This window comes from Bos grunniens, chromosome 8, assembly GCF_055505025.1.
Source record: "Bos grunniens cultivar Pamir isolate PY7600 chromosome 8, Bosgru_T2T1.0, whole genome shotgun sequence".
Lineage (NCBI taxonomy): Eukaryota > Metazoa > Chordata > Mammalia > Artiodactyla > Bovidae > Bos > Bos grunniens.
The window spans coordinates 102821285-102836867 of NC_141172.1; the positions used below are offsets into that span (position 1 = coordinate 102821285).

General features: G+C 48.3%; 1 protein-coding gene across 46 annotated transcripts in view; it reads left to right on the plus strand.

Moving 5' to 3' along the window:
• ZNF618 (zinc finger protein 618) overlaps positions 1-15583 on the plus strand; it is a 200914-nt gene that overhangs the window by 142542 nt on the left and 42789 nt on the right. For 27 of the 46 annotated variants that reach the window (XM_086414570.1, XM_086414571.1, XM_086414574.1 and 24 more), the window contains 5 exons: positions 1126-1215; positions 2114-2149; positions 2241-2318; positions 12438-12497; positions 13037-13126. In XM_086414570.1, coding sequence (XP_086270696.1) covers positions 1126-1215; positions 2114-2149; positions 2241-2318; positions 12438-12497; positions 13037-13126 — 354 coding nt within the window. The remainder of the gene's footprint in view (positions 1-1125; positions 1216-2113; positions 2150-2240; positions 2319-12437; positions 12498-13036; positions 13127-15583) is intronic. The other 19 variants (XM_086414573.1, XM_086414576.1, XM_086414585.1 and 16 more) reach the window with 3 other exon arrangements.

A 15583-nucleotide genomic window follows, 5' to 3' on the forward strand; every position in this document is an offset into this window, starting at 1 on the left:
TGAGATTTGACAGAGCAGGGTGGGGGCGCTTCTTAGCGGCAGAAAGCTGGGGGTTCGCATTTTCTCAGAGGTGGCAGATGTATGTGGCCCAGTGGGTAGGAGAGAGGCAGTGTGGACAGAGATGAGACACAAGGGGCAGGTAGCAGCAGGGCGACCAGCAGTGACCAGTATGGGGGGCATTGCAGGGGCAGGAACCCACCTGGAACCAGCAGACTCAGGTGGCCTTGACTTATCCACCTCTGTTCCCCAGATGTCCAAGAAGGATTATGGTCCAGATGGCACGTGATGGGGGAGGTGGTCTATGCTGGATTGCTGGCTACGGGCAAAGATCATGTGCCAGGCTTGGAATTCTGGAATCGTTGGCACGGGAGAGGCCCTGGGAGTCGGCTCATCTACCACCCTCCCAAATTAGGGGGGAGATGGGGGACCCTGAATCCCATGGTGGGGTTGGTACTTGCTGGCAGACCGGGTGAGGCAGGCCAGGACCGAGACTCTCCTCCCTACCCCCACCACCTCTCCTTGCACCACTCCGTGGCTGGCTGGGGCAGAGGCTTGGAGATGGTAGGCCTGGTAAGATGGTGGATGCCTGGACCCCATGAAGGGACACACGCAGGCCCGCCTTGCCGTGGGGCTTGTGGCAGGTCCCTTCCGATCCTTGGTGCCCTTGAGTGTTAGATGGTTGTTACTTCCTCCCTTGGCTGTAGGGACAAATGCAGGAAATGCCCGCCGGCTCCTGGCCTGGCTCACTGCACCTCGCAGTGCAGTGCTCCACCACCAGCTCAGTTGCTCGGTTGTGTCCGACTCTTTGCGACTCTGTGGACTGCGGCACGCCAGTCCTCCCTGTCCATCACCAGCTCCCGGGATGGTTATTCTCATGGAACTTTACAAAGGAAGGGGGGCCAGTTATGAACCCAGCCCTTAGGGACTCAGCACACATGGGGTGCCACTGGGAGTGCCTTTCAAAGTGACTTCCAGGCTCCCCGGTCTCCTTCTGGAGAAGACTCTTAACACTCCAGGGGCTCGTCTCCACGGATCATCGGTTGGGCCCAGTCTGGCCCAGACCCACCTCTCACGGCCCTCAAGGGCCCGAAGCCCTGCTAACCCCGTGTGCTTCTGTCCCCACAGACAACTTCAGGTACACGTGTGACATCTGTGGGAAGAAGTACAAGTACTACAGCTGCTTCCAGGAGCACCGAGATCTGCATGCAGTGGATGGTGAGTCAGGCCCCTCACCCCTGGGAGCGGAGTCGTGCAAACAGACCTCTCTCCCGGGCTCTCACCAGGCCCCCGCCCCACCCTCAGCTTCCCCTCCCTCCCCAACCCAGAGACGGTCAGGCCGCAGACAGACCACAAGCGAGTGAGCGGAGTGGCCAGCTTGAGAGGATTCTGGACGAGGGAAGGTCCCCATCGTGCTCCCTCTGTATATACTTCTGATTAGGGTAACCCAAGTGAAATTGCCGTTTTTGTAGGTCAAAAATCAGTCGAATATCAGCAGTTTTATATCAGTTCGTTTTACGATTTCATGTTGAGTATTCACATGCTCTGGTGAAATTAAACCAATTTTTTAAAATGAATGATGATATTTTAGCATCTTAGATTATAGAGTTAGAAATTAGAACGATAAATTTAGGTAATTTATTTTTGGAATCTTAAGAATCCTGGAAATAGGGTCTTCGCCTGGGAAAGGATCCTGGAAGGTTCCCTCTCCAGTCCCACACCCCCAGCCGGAGTCAAGCCCTGACATCCAGACCCTATCCCTGTAGCCACTGGCCCACCCCTCCTCTCTCCTCCTTTTTCTCTTCCCGTCCCCTTATCCCTTCTTTTTCTGCTGCCCTGGCCCCTCCAGTGAATGGCGGAGATCTAAAAACAGGCCAGCCAGAAAGCATCTTCCTGCCCTGGGGTAGTCCCAGCCCATGGGGAGGGTCCCAGCCCCATGGGGAGAATGAGGAACAGAAGGACGTGCCCTCCTGGGGCCTCTGGCTGTCTGGGGCATCCACAATGGTTAAGGCAGGCTTGTGGGACTGAGGCCGGGGGCATTGGGCAGAGGCAGGGACTAACAGGGCTCCTGTTTGCTTCTTTTCTTCTGCGGCTGCCGCCTCCCGCCCGGGCGCAGTGTTTAGTGTGGAAGGGGCCCCTGAGAATCGGGCAGGTAAGTCCTCGGTGGCAGCCCACCTCCCTGTCCCCAGCTGAGCTCCAAGACCTGGTTACCAGGGTGCTAAGGGCCATGTGTTCTCCCACAGACCCCTTCGACCAAGGTGTCGTGGCCACTGACGAGGTGAAGGAGGAGCCCCCGGAACCATTCCAGAAAATCGGGCCAAGTATGCAGGCCTCTCTCGGGCCGGGGCCGGGTGGGGAGACAGGCAGGGGGTGGCCGCGGGCAGCAGGGCAGGTCCCACTCCTGGAAGGGGTAGTGTTGGGAATCCTGTAGCAACTGGCTCTGGCCAGTGAGCCACTGGCCTCCTTGTACCTCACTTTGCCCACCTGTCAAATGGGTCAGTCACTCTTAGGACTTAGTTTTTGAGAAGCAGCAGGACAGCACAGGGTCCAGGTCAGAGCAGTGAAGGTAGCACAGGCTTGGTGGCTGGTCTGTTAGCCATCCGGAGCCCTGGCTCCTCACCTGTGGAGTAAGGGGGACACTTTGCCGCAGGTTTGTTGGGGGATTAAATGAGATCATGGCTGTAAATCACCTATTCATTAGCACAGTGCCTGGTACATAGTAGTGCTCAGAAAATACCGTTGTTATTTTTGTCGAGTGGGTTTATTAGCCAGTGAAGCTATCCAGGGGAGCCACATGCGGACACTCTAGTCCTCACCCCAGTAAACCCCTGGGGGGCAGGAGCCATTCACTTGACCTACCTGTTAGCAACACATGCGTTGAGTGTCGTAGGGACACAGCAGTGAGCAGGATAGATGCGGCCGTGTTTTGGGTAGTTTACACGGTGGGGACAGGAGGCCGGCATTCAGTCAATAAGCAAGTAGTTACAACATGAGAAGCGTGGGGGCAGCAAGGCCAGGAGGTGACTGACCAGCCCTGGGAATCCAGGAGGCTTCCGTGCGGGGCTGAGAGTGGGGACGAGCCCCTGCACCCCATGTGAAGGCAGGAGAACTGCGCTTGTCCCAGAAACTGAAAGCCAGGTTGGGTCTGAGTTCAGATCTTAACAGAGCCTTGGAAACCAGAAGGCAGTTAGACTTCATCCCGAGGGGACTGAGCCAGCGTTCACCCAGTGGAGAAGGGACTTGATCAGACTGGCATTTTAGGAAGGTATTTTGGCTGCTGCAGGGAGTATGGATTGGGGTGGGGCGCGGGGGCGGGGTTTTCACAAGTGAGACTGGTCCAGCCCTTCAGGATTTTGCGTACTTTCTCCTTCCTCTCTGTTTCCCAGGCCTCTCTTACTACTCAGCGAGAGGAGACCTCCGCTGGCGCTGCTTGTGACAGTGAGGATTAAGGCAGCTTGTAAAAATATACACACATACGTAGATTGAAGGGATGAGGAAGTTTAGCAAAGGAGAATCAAGGAAGCTGGGACAGCGAAGCCAGAGACAAGTCTCAGAGGGTGGGGCCAGGTCCTGGCCCTGGGAAAGTGCTGGATGGACCTCTGAAGAAGGACCTTCCTCCTTCCTCTCCTTTTCTTTACCTCTTAAAACACTCAGGGAACTGGAGATGTGATAGCATCTGTAAAGGGGTTCCATGGTGCCTGTCATGTGCATGGTAAACATCTGATAAACAGTGACGTTAGTATTCTTGAAGAAAATTATGAGATCCTTCACACTGGAACTGTTGGAAGTTAGACTGTGGGAAAACCCAGATGTAAATCAGACATGCCCCATGACAGACATTCGTAGACCAGGACAGGACAGGGACATTGGGATCTCTGACCCTCCCCTCCCACTGCTCCAGTTCCATCTAACAGCAGCCCCAGCACAGTACCCCCACTTCATCTGTAGCATCATAATTAGGAAGATTGAGTGTAGACTACATAAGCTGTAGAATCACACAAGCCCAGGTTTGAACGCTGACATCCCCAATTTACTAGCTGCTTACCCACTTTGAAAGTGGCTCAGTTGTGTCTGACTCTTTGTGAACCCATGGACTATAGAGTCCATGGAATTCTCTAGGCTAGAATACTGGAGTGGGTAGCCTTTCCCTTCTCCAGGGGATCTTCCCAACCCAGGGATCGAATCCAGGTCTCTCACATTGCAGGCGGATTCTTTACCAGCTGAGCCACCAGGGAAGCTCAGGAATATTGGAGTCGGTAGCCTATCCCTTGTCCAGCAGTTCTTCCCAACCCAGGAATCGAACTGGGGTCTCCCAGATTCTGCCTGCAATGGGGGACACCTGGGTTTGATCCCTGGGATGGGAAGATCCCCTGGAGAAGGGAAAGGCTACCCACTCCAGTATTCTGGCCTGGAGCATTCCATGCACCGTATAGTCCATGGGGGTCACAAGAGTCAAGACACGACTGAGCAACTTCCACTTTCTTTTACTCCTTCTCAGTGTCCTTTGACTCACATGTAAGTGGGAACAAGAACATCTGTCTCAGAACTTCCCTGTGGTCCGGTGGTTAAGACTTCATGTTCCAGTGCTGGGGGCGCCATAGTTTAGTCTCTGGCAGGGAGCTATCCCACATGCCTCAGAACCAAGACATTAAACAGAAGCAATGTTGTAACACGTTCAGTAAAGACTTTTTTAAAAAAAGAACATCTATTTCTTCTTCAGTGCTGTTGGAGGATGCCCACATCAGGTGTCTAACCCAGCGCCTGGATCATGTTCCGGGCTTAACAAATGAGTGATGTTGCCGAGAGACAGTCGAGAGTTTAGAGCCATCCCAGAGATGAACCCCAGCTCTACACTTAATGCCTGCGTGACGTCCTGCGAGTTTTATAATCTCTCTAATCACAGTAGTGACAGTAAAACTCACCTCTCAGGATTGTTGTGCTGATTAGATGAGATTATATTTGTAAAGGAATTAGCATAGCCCTTGACATTGACATGGAAAGCATTAAGTACGTGGTACCTGTTAATTACCCAGAAAGGTACAGAGCAAGCTGAAACTTGTTCTATGTGTCAGTATCCACATCTGACAGCCAGTTGCTGGGACCTGGGAGGAATTATCACAAATTATATGGAAGAGAAGTACATTGAGAAAACTGAACTGAGTTTGGCTCCCAGCTTGACACTGTGGAACTGAGATGTCTGTGTAAGAGTTACAACTCAGGGGCTGCCTTGAGAGATAAGAATCCTGCTTCTTGGGCTTCTGCCACTTTTTGTAGGCTGGCTGATGCTACAGAACCATGATGGTGATGAGCCACAGAATAAGGGGAGCTGGTAGACCTACAGTGCCCTTTGGAGAGACTGGTTCTCGTGGGTAGAGCTCTGTAGGTTAAGAGAAGAGGAGAAGCAGCAGCAGCAGTGCATGCTGGGAAGTACACCTTCCACATCCATGTCAGCTGTGCAAATCAGAGAGCTAGGTACTCGACGAGCAGGAAGCCAGAGCCAGAACAGAGCAGAGGAGTCCTGCCAGAAAGACGGAGCTGGTCTAAGAGGCCCCCTGTGTGTCAGCTTGCTCTTCAGCTGCAGATATGAAAACTGCTCCCTTGGTGATGGTCTGCCATGATAATGGGATGATCAAGGACAATTCATTCAAGTCTGTTGAAACAGAGTATATCTGGATTTAGACGTTACTTGATTTTTACACCTAGATAAGGAAGCGTCCAGTCCCAAAGAAAGGCAGTGCCAACGAATGTTCAAACTATCGCACAGTCACACTCATCTCACACGCTAGCAAAGTAATGCTCAAAATTCTTAAAGCCAGGCTTCAACAGTACATGAACCAAGAGCTTCCAGATGTTCAAGCTGGATTTAGAAAAGGCAGAGGAACCAGACATCAAATTGCCAACATCCATTGGATCGTTGAAAAAGCAAGAGAGTTCCAGAAAAACATCTATTTCTGCTTTAGAAACTATGTCAAAGCCTTTGTGTGTATCACAACAAACTGTGGAAAATTCTTCAAGAGATGGGAATACCAGACCACCTGACCTGCCTCCTGAGAAATCTGTATGCAGGTCAAGAAGCAACAGTTAGAACTGGACATGGAACAACAGACTGGTTCCAAATCAGGAAAGGAGCACGTCAAGACTGTTGTCAGTATTGTCACGCTGCTTATTTAACTTATATGCAGAGTACATCATGCAAAATGCCAGGCTGGATGAAGCACAAGCTGGAATCAAGATTGCCAGGAGAAATAACAACAACCTCAGATATGCAGATGACACCACCCTTATGGCAGAAAACAAAGAAGAGCTAAAGAGCCTCTTGATGAAAGTGAAAAAGTTGGCTTAAAACTCAACATTCAAAAAATGAAGATCATGGCATCTGGTCCCATCACTTCATGGTAAATAGATGGGGAAACAATGGAAACAGTGAGAAACTTTATTTGGGGGGGGGGGGCTCCAAAATCACTGCAGATGGTGACTGTACCCATAAAAATTAAAAGATACTTGTTTCTTGGAAGAAAAGCTATGACCAACCTAGACAGCATGTTAAAAAAGAGACATTACTTTGCCAACAAAGGTCTGTCAAGTCAAGGCTATGGTTTTTCCAGTAGTCATGTTTGGATGTGAGAGTTGGACTATATAGAAAGCTGAGTGCTGCAGAATTGATGCTTTTGAACTGTGGTGTTAAGTCCCTTGGACTGCAAGGAGATCCAACCAGTCCATCCTAAAGGAAATCAGTCCTGAATATTCATTGGAGGGACTGATGCTGAAGCTGAAACTTCAATACTTTGGCCACCTGATGTGAAGAACTGACTCATTTGAAAAGACCCTGATGCTGGGAAAGCTTGAAGGCCGGAGGAGAAGGGGACGAGAGAGAATGAGATGGTTGGATGGCATCACTGACTCGATGGACATGAGTAAGCTCCAGGAGTTGGTGATGGACAGGGAAGCTTGGTGTGCTGCAGTCCATGGGGTTGCAAAGAGTCAGACACCACTGAGTGACTGAACTGAAGGAAGAGTGACTTAAAAAGTTTTTGGTTTTTGTTTTTTAAAAAAAAAACTTGGGAATTAGGAAAATTCTGCATGACGAGAAAAGGAATTTAGGAGACCTAGAGGAAGAGTATGCCTCTGAAAGTGATGTACCAGCGAGCCCGGGAGGAAATCCTACTGGACAGCCACAGTTGAGTATGAGAAAATATGACCTTAGTTCAGTCTGGTTGCCATAACAAACTACCCCAGACCGGCCTACATAATAGAAATTTATTTTTTTTCACAGTTCTGGAGGCTGAAATCTGAAATCAGGGTGAGAGTATGGTTGGGTTCTGGTCCAAGGACCCTCTTTCTAGCTACACTCTCACATGGGGAGAAGAAAAAGAGAGCAAGCTCTCTGGTGCCTCTTGTTATAAAGATACTAATTCCATCATGAAGGACCCCCTCACCCCCACCCCCTGCCTCCATCCTCATGACCTCATCTAAACCCAATTACTTCCCAAAGGCCCCATCTCCAAATAGCATTGCATTGACATCTATTTTGGAGATAGGGCATCAGCCTCTAAATAAGGGGGCGGGGGGTGGGGGGGCGGCGGCGGCAGGAAACAGTTCAGTCCATAACATGACCTGCGTGAGAAAAGAAGCTGCATCATGGAAAAGCAACAAGATGAAAAGGCAAAGAGAGAGGAGTGAGATGAGAAGAATGGGAGAGATAAAGGAAACAGAAGAACAGAATTGGTATGTAATTAAAGCCTTCATTATAGATAGTAAAGAGCAGAATTGGTCTGCAGAGACAGAATTAATGATGTGAAGGACAAACTTGAACAGATGAGCATCGTAAGAGGAAAACATGATAAATACAGAGAATAGGGAACCTGTTCCAGATCGTTGGTGTTCCTCTACCAGTGGGCTGGAAGCAATACGCCGAAGACTCAATAGAAGAAACAATTGCTCAGCTAAAGGAAGACCTACGTATGCAGATTCAAAGGCTTGTCATATGTCAGGGAGTCAATATAAAATACCATAACTAAAAGATATTAGTGACTCCTTATGAATGCAGGCACCTGGAGATAAAAAAGCAAGTTATTTTCAAGTGACTCAGTGACTCCAAGGCAGATTTGCCTCGGATTTCCCTACAATACTAAATACTGAAGTATCATGGGGTATGTTCTAAAGGGGAAGGGTTGCAATCTTAAAAATTTTATATCTAGACAAATTTTTATTTATGTGTAAAGAAAAAAGCAAGGGCTCAAAATCAGGCTGTTTCTCCTGTGAACCCATCTTCAAAAAAAATTACTTGAAGATATACTCCAATGAACTGACTGGTTGAATAGATTTAAGGGCTCAATTATGAGGCATTAATTCATAGTCCCATCACTTCATGGCAAATAGATGGGGAAACAGTGGACACAGTGGCTGACTTTATTTTTCTGGGCTCCAAAATCACTGCAGATGGTGATTGCAGCCATGAAATTAAAAGATGCTTACTCCTTTGAAGGAAAGTTATGACCAACCTAGACAGCAAATTAAAAAGCAGAGACATGACTTTGTCAACAAAGATCCATCTAGTCAAGGCTATGGTTTTTCCAGTGGTCGTGTATGGATGTAAGAGTTGGACTATAACGAAAGCTGAGTGCTGAAGAATTGATGCTCTTGAACTGTGGTGTTGGAGAAGACTCTTGAGAGTCCCTTGGCCTGCAAGGAGATCCAACCAGTCCATCCTAAAGGAGATCAGTCCTGGGTGTTCATTGGAAAGACTGATGTTGAAGCTGAAACTCCAATACTTTGGCCACCTGATACAAAGAGCTGACTCATTTGAAATGAGTCAACCTGATGCTGGCAAAGATTGAGGACAGGAGGAGAAGGGGACGACAGAGGATGAGATGGTTGGATGGCATCACTGACTCGATGGACGTGAGTTTGAGTGAACTCCAGGAGTTGGTGATGGACAGGGAGGCCTGGCGTGCTGCGATTCATGGGGTTGCAAAGAGTCAGACATGACTGAGCTACTGAACTGAACTGAATTCACAGTACAGGAGGACTTGCGGTGAATACCGAACCCAGGTAAACTAGAAGTAAGTTTAAAATGTTGCAAATCTGATTATAAAATTAAATGAGGAAGACAGAGATTATTCTAAAATATTAAGAATGAACTTTCAAACCCGAGAAGGAACCAGTGAGGGATACGATGAAGTCGGTTAAGCCAGTCCTCATAGTGAGGTCCCCAGACCAGCAGCATCAGCATGTCCTGGAGGCCTGTTAGAAATGTTAACTCAGGCCCGACACCAGACCTGCGGAATCAGAATCTCCAAGGTGGGGCTCAGAAATCTGTTGTAACAGCTTTTCTGCTGCTGCTGCTGCTGGTAAGTCGCTTCAGTCGTGTCCGACTCTGTTCGACCCCATAGACGGCAGCCCACCAGGCTCCCCCGTCCCTGGGATTCTCCAGGCAAGAACACTGGAGCGGGTTGCCATTTCCTTCTCCAATGCATGAAAGTGAAAAGTGAAAGTGAAGTCACTCAGTCGTGTCTGACTCTTAGCGACCCCATGGACTGCATGCAGCCCACCAGGCTCCTCCACCCATGGGATTTTCCAGGCAAGAGTACTGGAGTGGGGTGCCATTGCCTTCTCCGAACAGCTTTTCTAGATGATTCTTATTCAGGCTAAAGTTCGAGAGGTACTGACTTGAACTGTCTTTCTCAATGGTAAGAGATATAAAAATAGCACATCTTGCCTGAATATAAAAATTAGAGAAATGTATCTTTTCTCTAAAAGCAAATGAGACCATCTAAAAGCAATGGAGAATATTGGAAAATGATGGAATACCAGAGAATAATGAAAAGGCAAAGAAAAGGGTTCATACATCAAACAACCAAAAGCTAAGGGAATAAACCAGGAAAAAAAAATCATAAAACCAAGTCAATAATAGCAATGAAAGCAAATGTCATAATTTCCTTTATTAGAAGACAGAGATTCTCTGGTTAATTTAAGGTAATCCATGGAAGTCCAGTCGTTAAGATTCGATGCTTTCACTGCTAGGGCCTGGTCTCAATCCCTGGTCAGAGAACTAAGATCCTGCAAGCCACATGGTGCAATCAAAAAAAAACCCCAACATCCAGTTGTTATTAGTGTATTAGAGACATAACTAGTTAATTCCTTATTTTTCACACTTCTCTTTCCCAGGGAGCACTTCCCTACTGTCTTAACTCAACTGAATTCCCTGCTAGCGTTTCCATAGCACTGTTCTCCTTAAGAACACCTGTTGTGCTTCAAATTTTAAATTTGTTTGTGTCATTATTTGTATTTCCTTTCTCTATTTCTAGACTGTCATGACTGTTTTTGCTCAACATTTTGTACCAGCATTTAGCAGAATACATGTTTGATAAATGAAAGTACAAAAAATTTTAGGATAATGGCTTTAGACACATGTGAACAAGTAGCAGGAAGAATCTAATACAGTCATTATCAACAATTAATAATACTAATGTGAATACCAGGCAAACTAACAAAACAATGTAATTAAAAGTTAGAGCAGTAGTTCTTAACTTTCCCACACTTGAGGATTCTCTGTAGGACCTGTTAAAACAGTTTGCCGGATCTCATACCTAGGATTTTTCTTTTAGAAAATCAAAAAGTCCCAAGGATTTGCATTCCTAACAGGTTCCCAGGTGATGCTGAGGGACCACCATCATTTGAGAAGCAGTGTTAGAAAATAGAGCTTCCCCCGTGGCTCAACGGAGAAGGCGATGGCACCCCACTCCAGTACTCTTGCCTGGAAAATCCCATGGACGGAGGAGCCTGGAAGGCTGCAGTTCATGGGGTCGCTAGGAGTCGGACACGACTGAGCGACTTCACTTTCACTTTTCACTGTCATGCATTGGAGAAGGAAATGGCAACCCGCTCCAGTGTTCTTGCCTGGAGAATCCCAGGGACGGGGGAGCCTGGTGGGCTGCCATCTATGGGGTTGCACAGAGTCGGACATGACTGAAGTGACTCAGCAGCAGCAGCGTGGCTCAAAGGTAAAGAATCCACCTGCCAAGGCGGGGACTCAGGTTCAGTCCCTGAATCGGGAAGATCCCCTGGAGAAGGAAATGGCAACCCACTCCAGTATTCTTGCCTGGGAAATCCCATGGACAGAGGAGCCTGGTGGGCTACAGTCCATTAGGTCACGAAAGAGTCGGACATGACTTAGTGACTAAGCAGCAGCAGCAGTGTTAGAAAATTGTGTGATATTAATAAAGGATCCGGTTCACAGTGGAGGTTTTGATCTTATGAGCCTGTCTGCATCAAACAACATTATATCTAATATACAAAATAATTTTAGAAACACAATCAAATGGAAAAATTGATCACAACACTTAGTCTTTGACAGAGCGAGAAGAGAAACAAGATTATATAGTCTGAATAAGACAATTAATAACAGTTGATCTAACAACTTAAAAGCCTACAAAGAGCAAATAATATATCTTTCCCAGTGTTGGTGATTCAGTTACAAAAATTATTTAGCTACTAAAATTTTTAAAGCTTCTGTATGCCAAGAAAAAAATGTAAACAGACTAAGAAACCAATGAAGAAAAAATACATGTAACTTATAGAACAAAATGTTGACGTCCTTAATCTATAGAGTTCTTAGCGATTTTAACAAGGTAAACATGCCTATAGAAACATTGACTGTAAATTCAAATAGGAAAGCCAAAGAAGAAAAACCGTAGTTCATTAATCCTGAAAAATAGCTTCCTGAGAACTCAGAGAAATGGAAAATAAAATCAGCAGTGCAATATATTTCTCCCTCTCAGGCACACTAAGAAGATGATAGTACTTAACTCTGGAAACAGTCATTTTCATATTTTTCTTATGGGGATGAAAATTGACCCAACCTTTCAATAAGTAGTTGGTGCTTTGGTGATCAAAAGCCTTAAAAACACACACCCTTAATTTATCCTGAAGAAGTATTGTGCACAGATTATGAGGGATAATCTTTATTTTGCAGTGATGTGCAAAACTAATGAGCAAATGTGCAACAATTTCTACGAGGATGGAGATCGCAGCATTTTTTTTATAAGGAAGGAATTTTGAAACAATCTCAGTGTCCTCTGGCTTAGGAGACTGGCTCAGCAAATTTCAAAGTCCAGTGGGAACCAGGCAGCCAATAAATGTAATGGAGATCAATGCTTATTGATTTGAGCAAGATGTCCACAAAATATTGTCCATTGAATGTGCCAGGTTACCAAGAGCATATAGATCAGGGCCGGTTAATTCAAGGCCCGTAGAAGACTGACGGCTGATGTCACTGAGAGATGAGATGGGAGTGAGAGGCCGGATCTAGGGCAAGTGGCCAGGTGAACGCTCCACCCCATGGGGTACCTGCTACTTTGGGGGATTATAGATGATTGAAGTTTCTCTTATATTTAAAATTTTGTATTTGTATTTATCAGTATTTTATAATTTTCCCCCAGTGAACAATATTACATCAGAAATTTTTAAGAAGAAAGAAGTTAGGCAGTGCCAAAAGAGAGGTAAAGATGAAGTCCGGTGGGACCCGAGAGGAAGAGGTGACCCCTTCTGCCAGGGGGTGGGGGGTGTTTGGGGGCAGGGAACGTCCTGGAGATGAGGGGGCCCAGGTGTGGCTGTTGCAGAGGGCAAGGCTTGAACAGGGGGTGATGAAGAGGTTAGCACTGGAGGGCAGTCAGTTCACCACACATTTCCTGAGCACCGGGGTCTGGGGGTGGAGCAGTGGAGGAGGACAGCGTGTGCCAGGTACTGTTCTAAGCATGTGACACACAAATTTAATCCTCACAGCAACCCTATAAGGTGGGCCTATTGTTATCCCCATTTTGCAGATAGGAAAACTGAGGCTCAGAGAGGTTAAGAGATTTGCCTAAAGTTGCACAGCTTGAAATAGAGGAATTGGGATTTGAACCCAGGCAGTCTGACTCAAAGGGGCTGCTGATTCTACCTGGTGGTCCCAGAATGAGGAGTCTGGGGGGAGGGAGCACACTGCTGCTTCTGGATGGGAACCAGGCACCCATTCCCACACTTCTCTCTTCTTGGACAGAAACCGGCAATTACACCTGTGAATTCTGCGGAAAACAGTACAAGTACTACACGCCCTACCAGGAGCACGTGGCCTTACACGCCCCCATCAGTGAGTACCTTCTCTGCTTGGGGGAGGGGCGAGCCAGCCACAGGCTGAGGCTCTGGAGTTTTGCCAGGGGAGGGCGAAAGCAAGGATCAACTTGTGCTGGTGGGCCAGTCTCGGTATCCGGGTCCGACCTGGAGCCACCTGCCTGCAGGAGCTGGAAAAGTCCCACCCTTAAGCTAGGAAAGCCTGAGACCTCTCCCGAAGGTCTCAGAGGCCTGGGGCCCACGGGGATCTGGGCTGCGGAAGGGTGGGCATCACTTGCCCGAGTCCTCAGGGGCCTTGTCCTCACCTCGTGTTTGTTGTTCAGTTGCTAAGTCGTGTCCGACTCTCTGCACCCCATGAACTGCAGCACGCGGGCTTCCCTGTCCTTCACTTTCTCCCGGAGTTTGCTCACACTCATGTCCCTTGAGTCAGTGATGCCATCTTCTAAGCACCGGCACATCATGTGGTTCCTGAGTCCCCACCCCTGAAGCCAGCACCTTCAGTCTGAACCAATGCAGGGCCTAAATGCAGGCTAGAGCATGGTTGGCCAGATGAGACAGCTTTGTCCTTGGAGGTAGGAAGGGTGTGAAGTCAGAAGGAGTGCCAGGCCAGGCCTCAGAAGCCCCGGGTATCAGTTCCAGTGGGGTCACAGGCTTGTGTGTGGCCTTGGGCAGGCCCCATCCTGCCTCTGGCCCCCAATCCCCACCTCCTCCCCTAGCCTGGAAGAGAAAGTGTTCTAAGGACCCCTACCACAGGGACATCCTGGCTTTCCATTCCGATTTGCCAGTTTCCGTACTGGGTGTCAGAGGTGCTATATCCTTAGATCCCTAAGTAGATGAGCCCTCAGTTCTCAACCAGAGTCCTGATAGGGTGGGGCTTAACCAGAATTGCAGGGCAGTAGCGGGGAATGTTTACGAGGTCTTTGGGAGTATCTCTGCTTTTGTTTGTCCCAACAGAGCTGTGGGGATCTCCCTCCACAGTCAGTGGGTGGAAAGATTTCAGGAAGGGGGAGGGATTGTGCAAGGTCATCAGGGTTCAAGGTGTCCACAGTGTGGGAGGCCCGACCCTCCTTGAGCCCTGATATTGGCACAGGCACGTGACCCCCTGAGGGCCTTCAGGTGGGCAGGGAGAGGTGTTCAGAGCCCCTGAAGGTGGTGGAGCCAGCTTCCCTAAGATTCTTGTCTTGCTTGGCCCGATTGCTGCGTGACCTTTGAGTCTGTCACTTCCCTTCTCTGCGCTCAAGTTTCCCTCCTGTGGGAGCTCTCAAGGTCTCTTCAGCCCAGGAGCCTGGGTTCAAGTCATCTCTTCCTTAGGGAGACCCTCAGGCAGGCGTCTGCAGTGGCCCAACTAGAGGAACATGTCCCACCACCCGGGCTAAGGATGTGTGGGTTGCCTGGCAAGGTCCTGCGAGTGGGGGAGAGAGGACCCAGTTTCCGCTTGATGGGCACTGACCCATCCATTTTGCCCATTTGTGTTGCTGCTGCTGAGACATCAGGGCTGTGGCTTGAGCGCCACCACTCAGAGCCTTCTGAGGTCCCCGCTTTCCATGGGCGGGGAAAGGGGCCGCTGTCCATGGATGCCTGCTTACCTGCGCTCTCCTGGGCGCACTTAGAGTTACTCACCCAAAGTGCACTTCCGGTGCTGGTAGTTACAAAGCCAGCCTGCCCCTTGGGTGTCAGCCTTTGGAGGACCCTGTTTCTTCTCTTTCCCCCAAATGACTCTTGGAACAAGTTGAATAAGATCATGGAGTTAATAAGAAGAAGGACTTGGCTTTGAGCCCTGACAAGCAACCTCCAGGCCCATACTTGTAACTAGGAAGTTCCTCTGCATCACGTGTCGGGTGGTACGATGGGAACGGGTACTTCATCTGTTCCCTGATTCTTTTCCCCCGAACATCCAGGTACTTCTCTCCTGAAGGGCTGTCCTCTCTTTCTCCGTTCCTCATTTTGTTGTTCTGTCCATTGTGGACTCTCTCTGTCTTTCTGCATCTGTTTGTTGAATGCATCTCTTTATTGCTGAAGTCCAGAGACTCTAGGATTATCTGTGTTTAAAATACAGAGTGAGAGATTTAGGCTAAATGCAACAGAGGACTAATTCTTAAATCTGACCAAGAAGTAGCCCCTCCAGTGGCCTTTGGATCTAGTGATTTGTATGTCCATAGGTTCTGTGTGGAATTGGAGGCTGTACTTGATGGCTTCATCAAGGGTAACCAGGGCCAGGCCTTGAGAGCCCCTGGGTCTGGTGAGGGCATCCAGAGGGATGTTGGCTGACTGTGGGTGGAAGAAGATTCATACATGTTGTTATATCAGTTCTTTTCTTTTTTTTACTTCTTAGCAATATTCTGTTATATGAAAATACCAGTTTGTTTAGCCATTTGCTTGTTCATTTGAGTTGTTTCCAGCTTTGGACAATTATGAATAAAGCTGCTATGGAAATGCTTGTACCAGGCTTTCCGTGGACATATGTGTTCATTTCTCT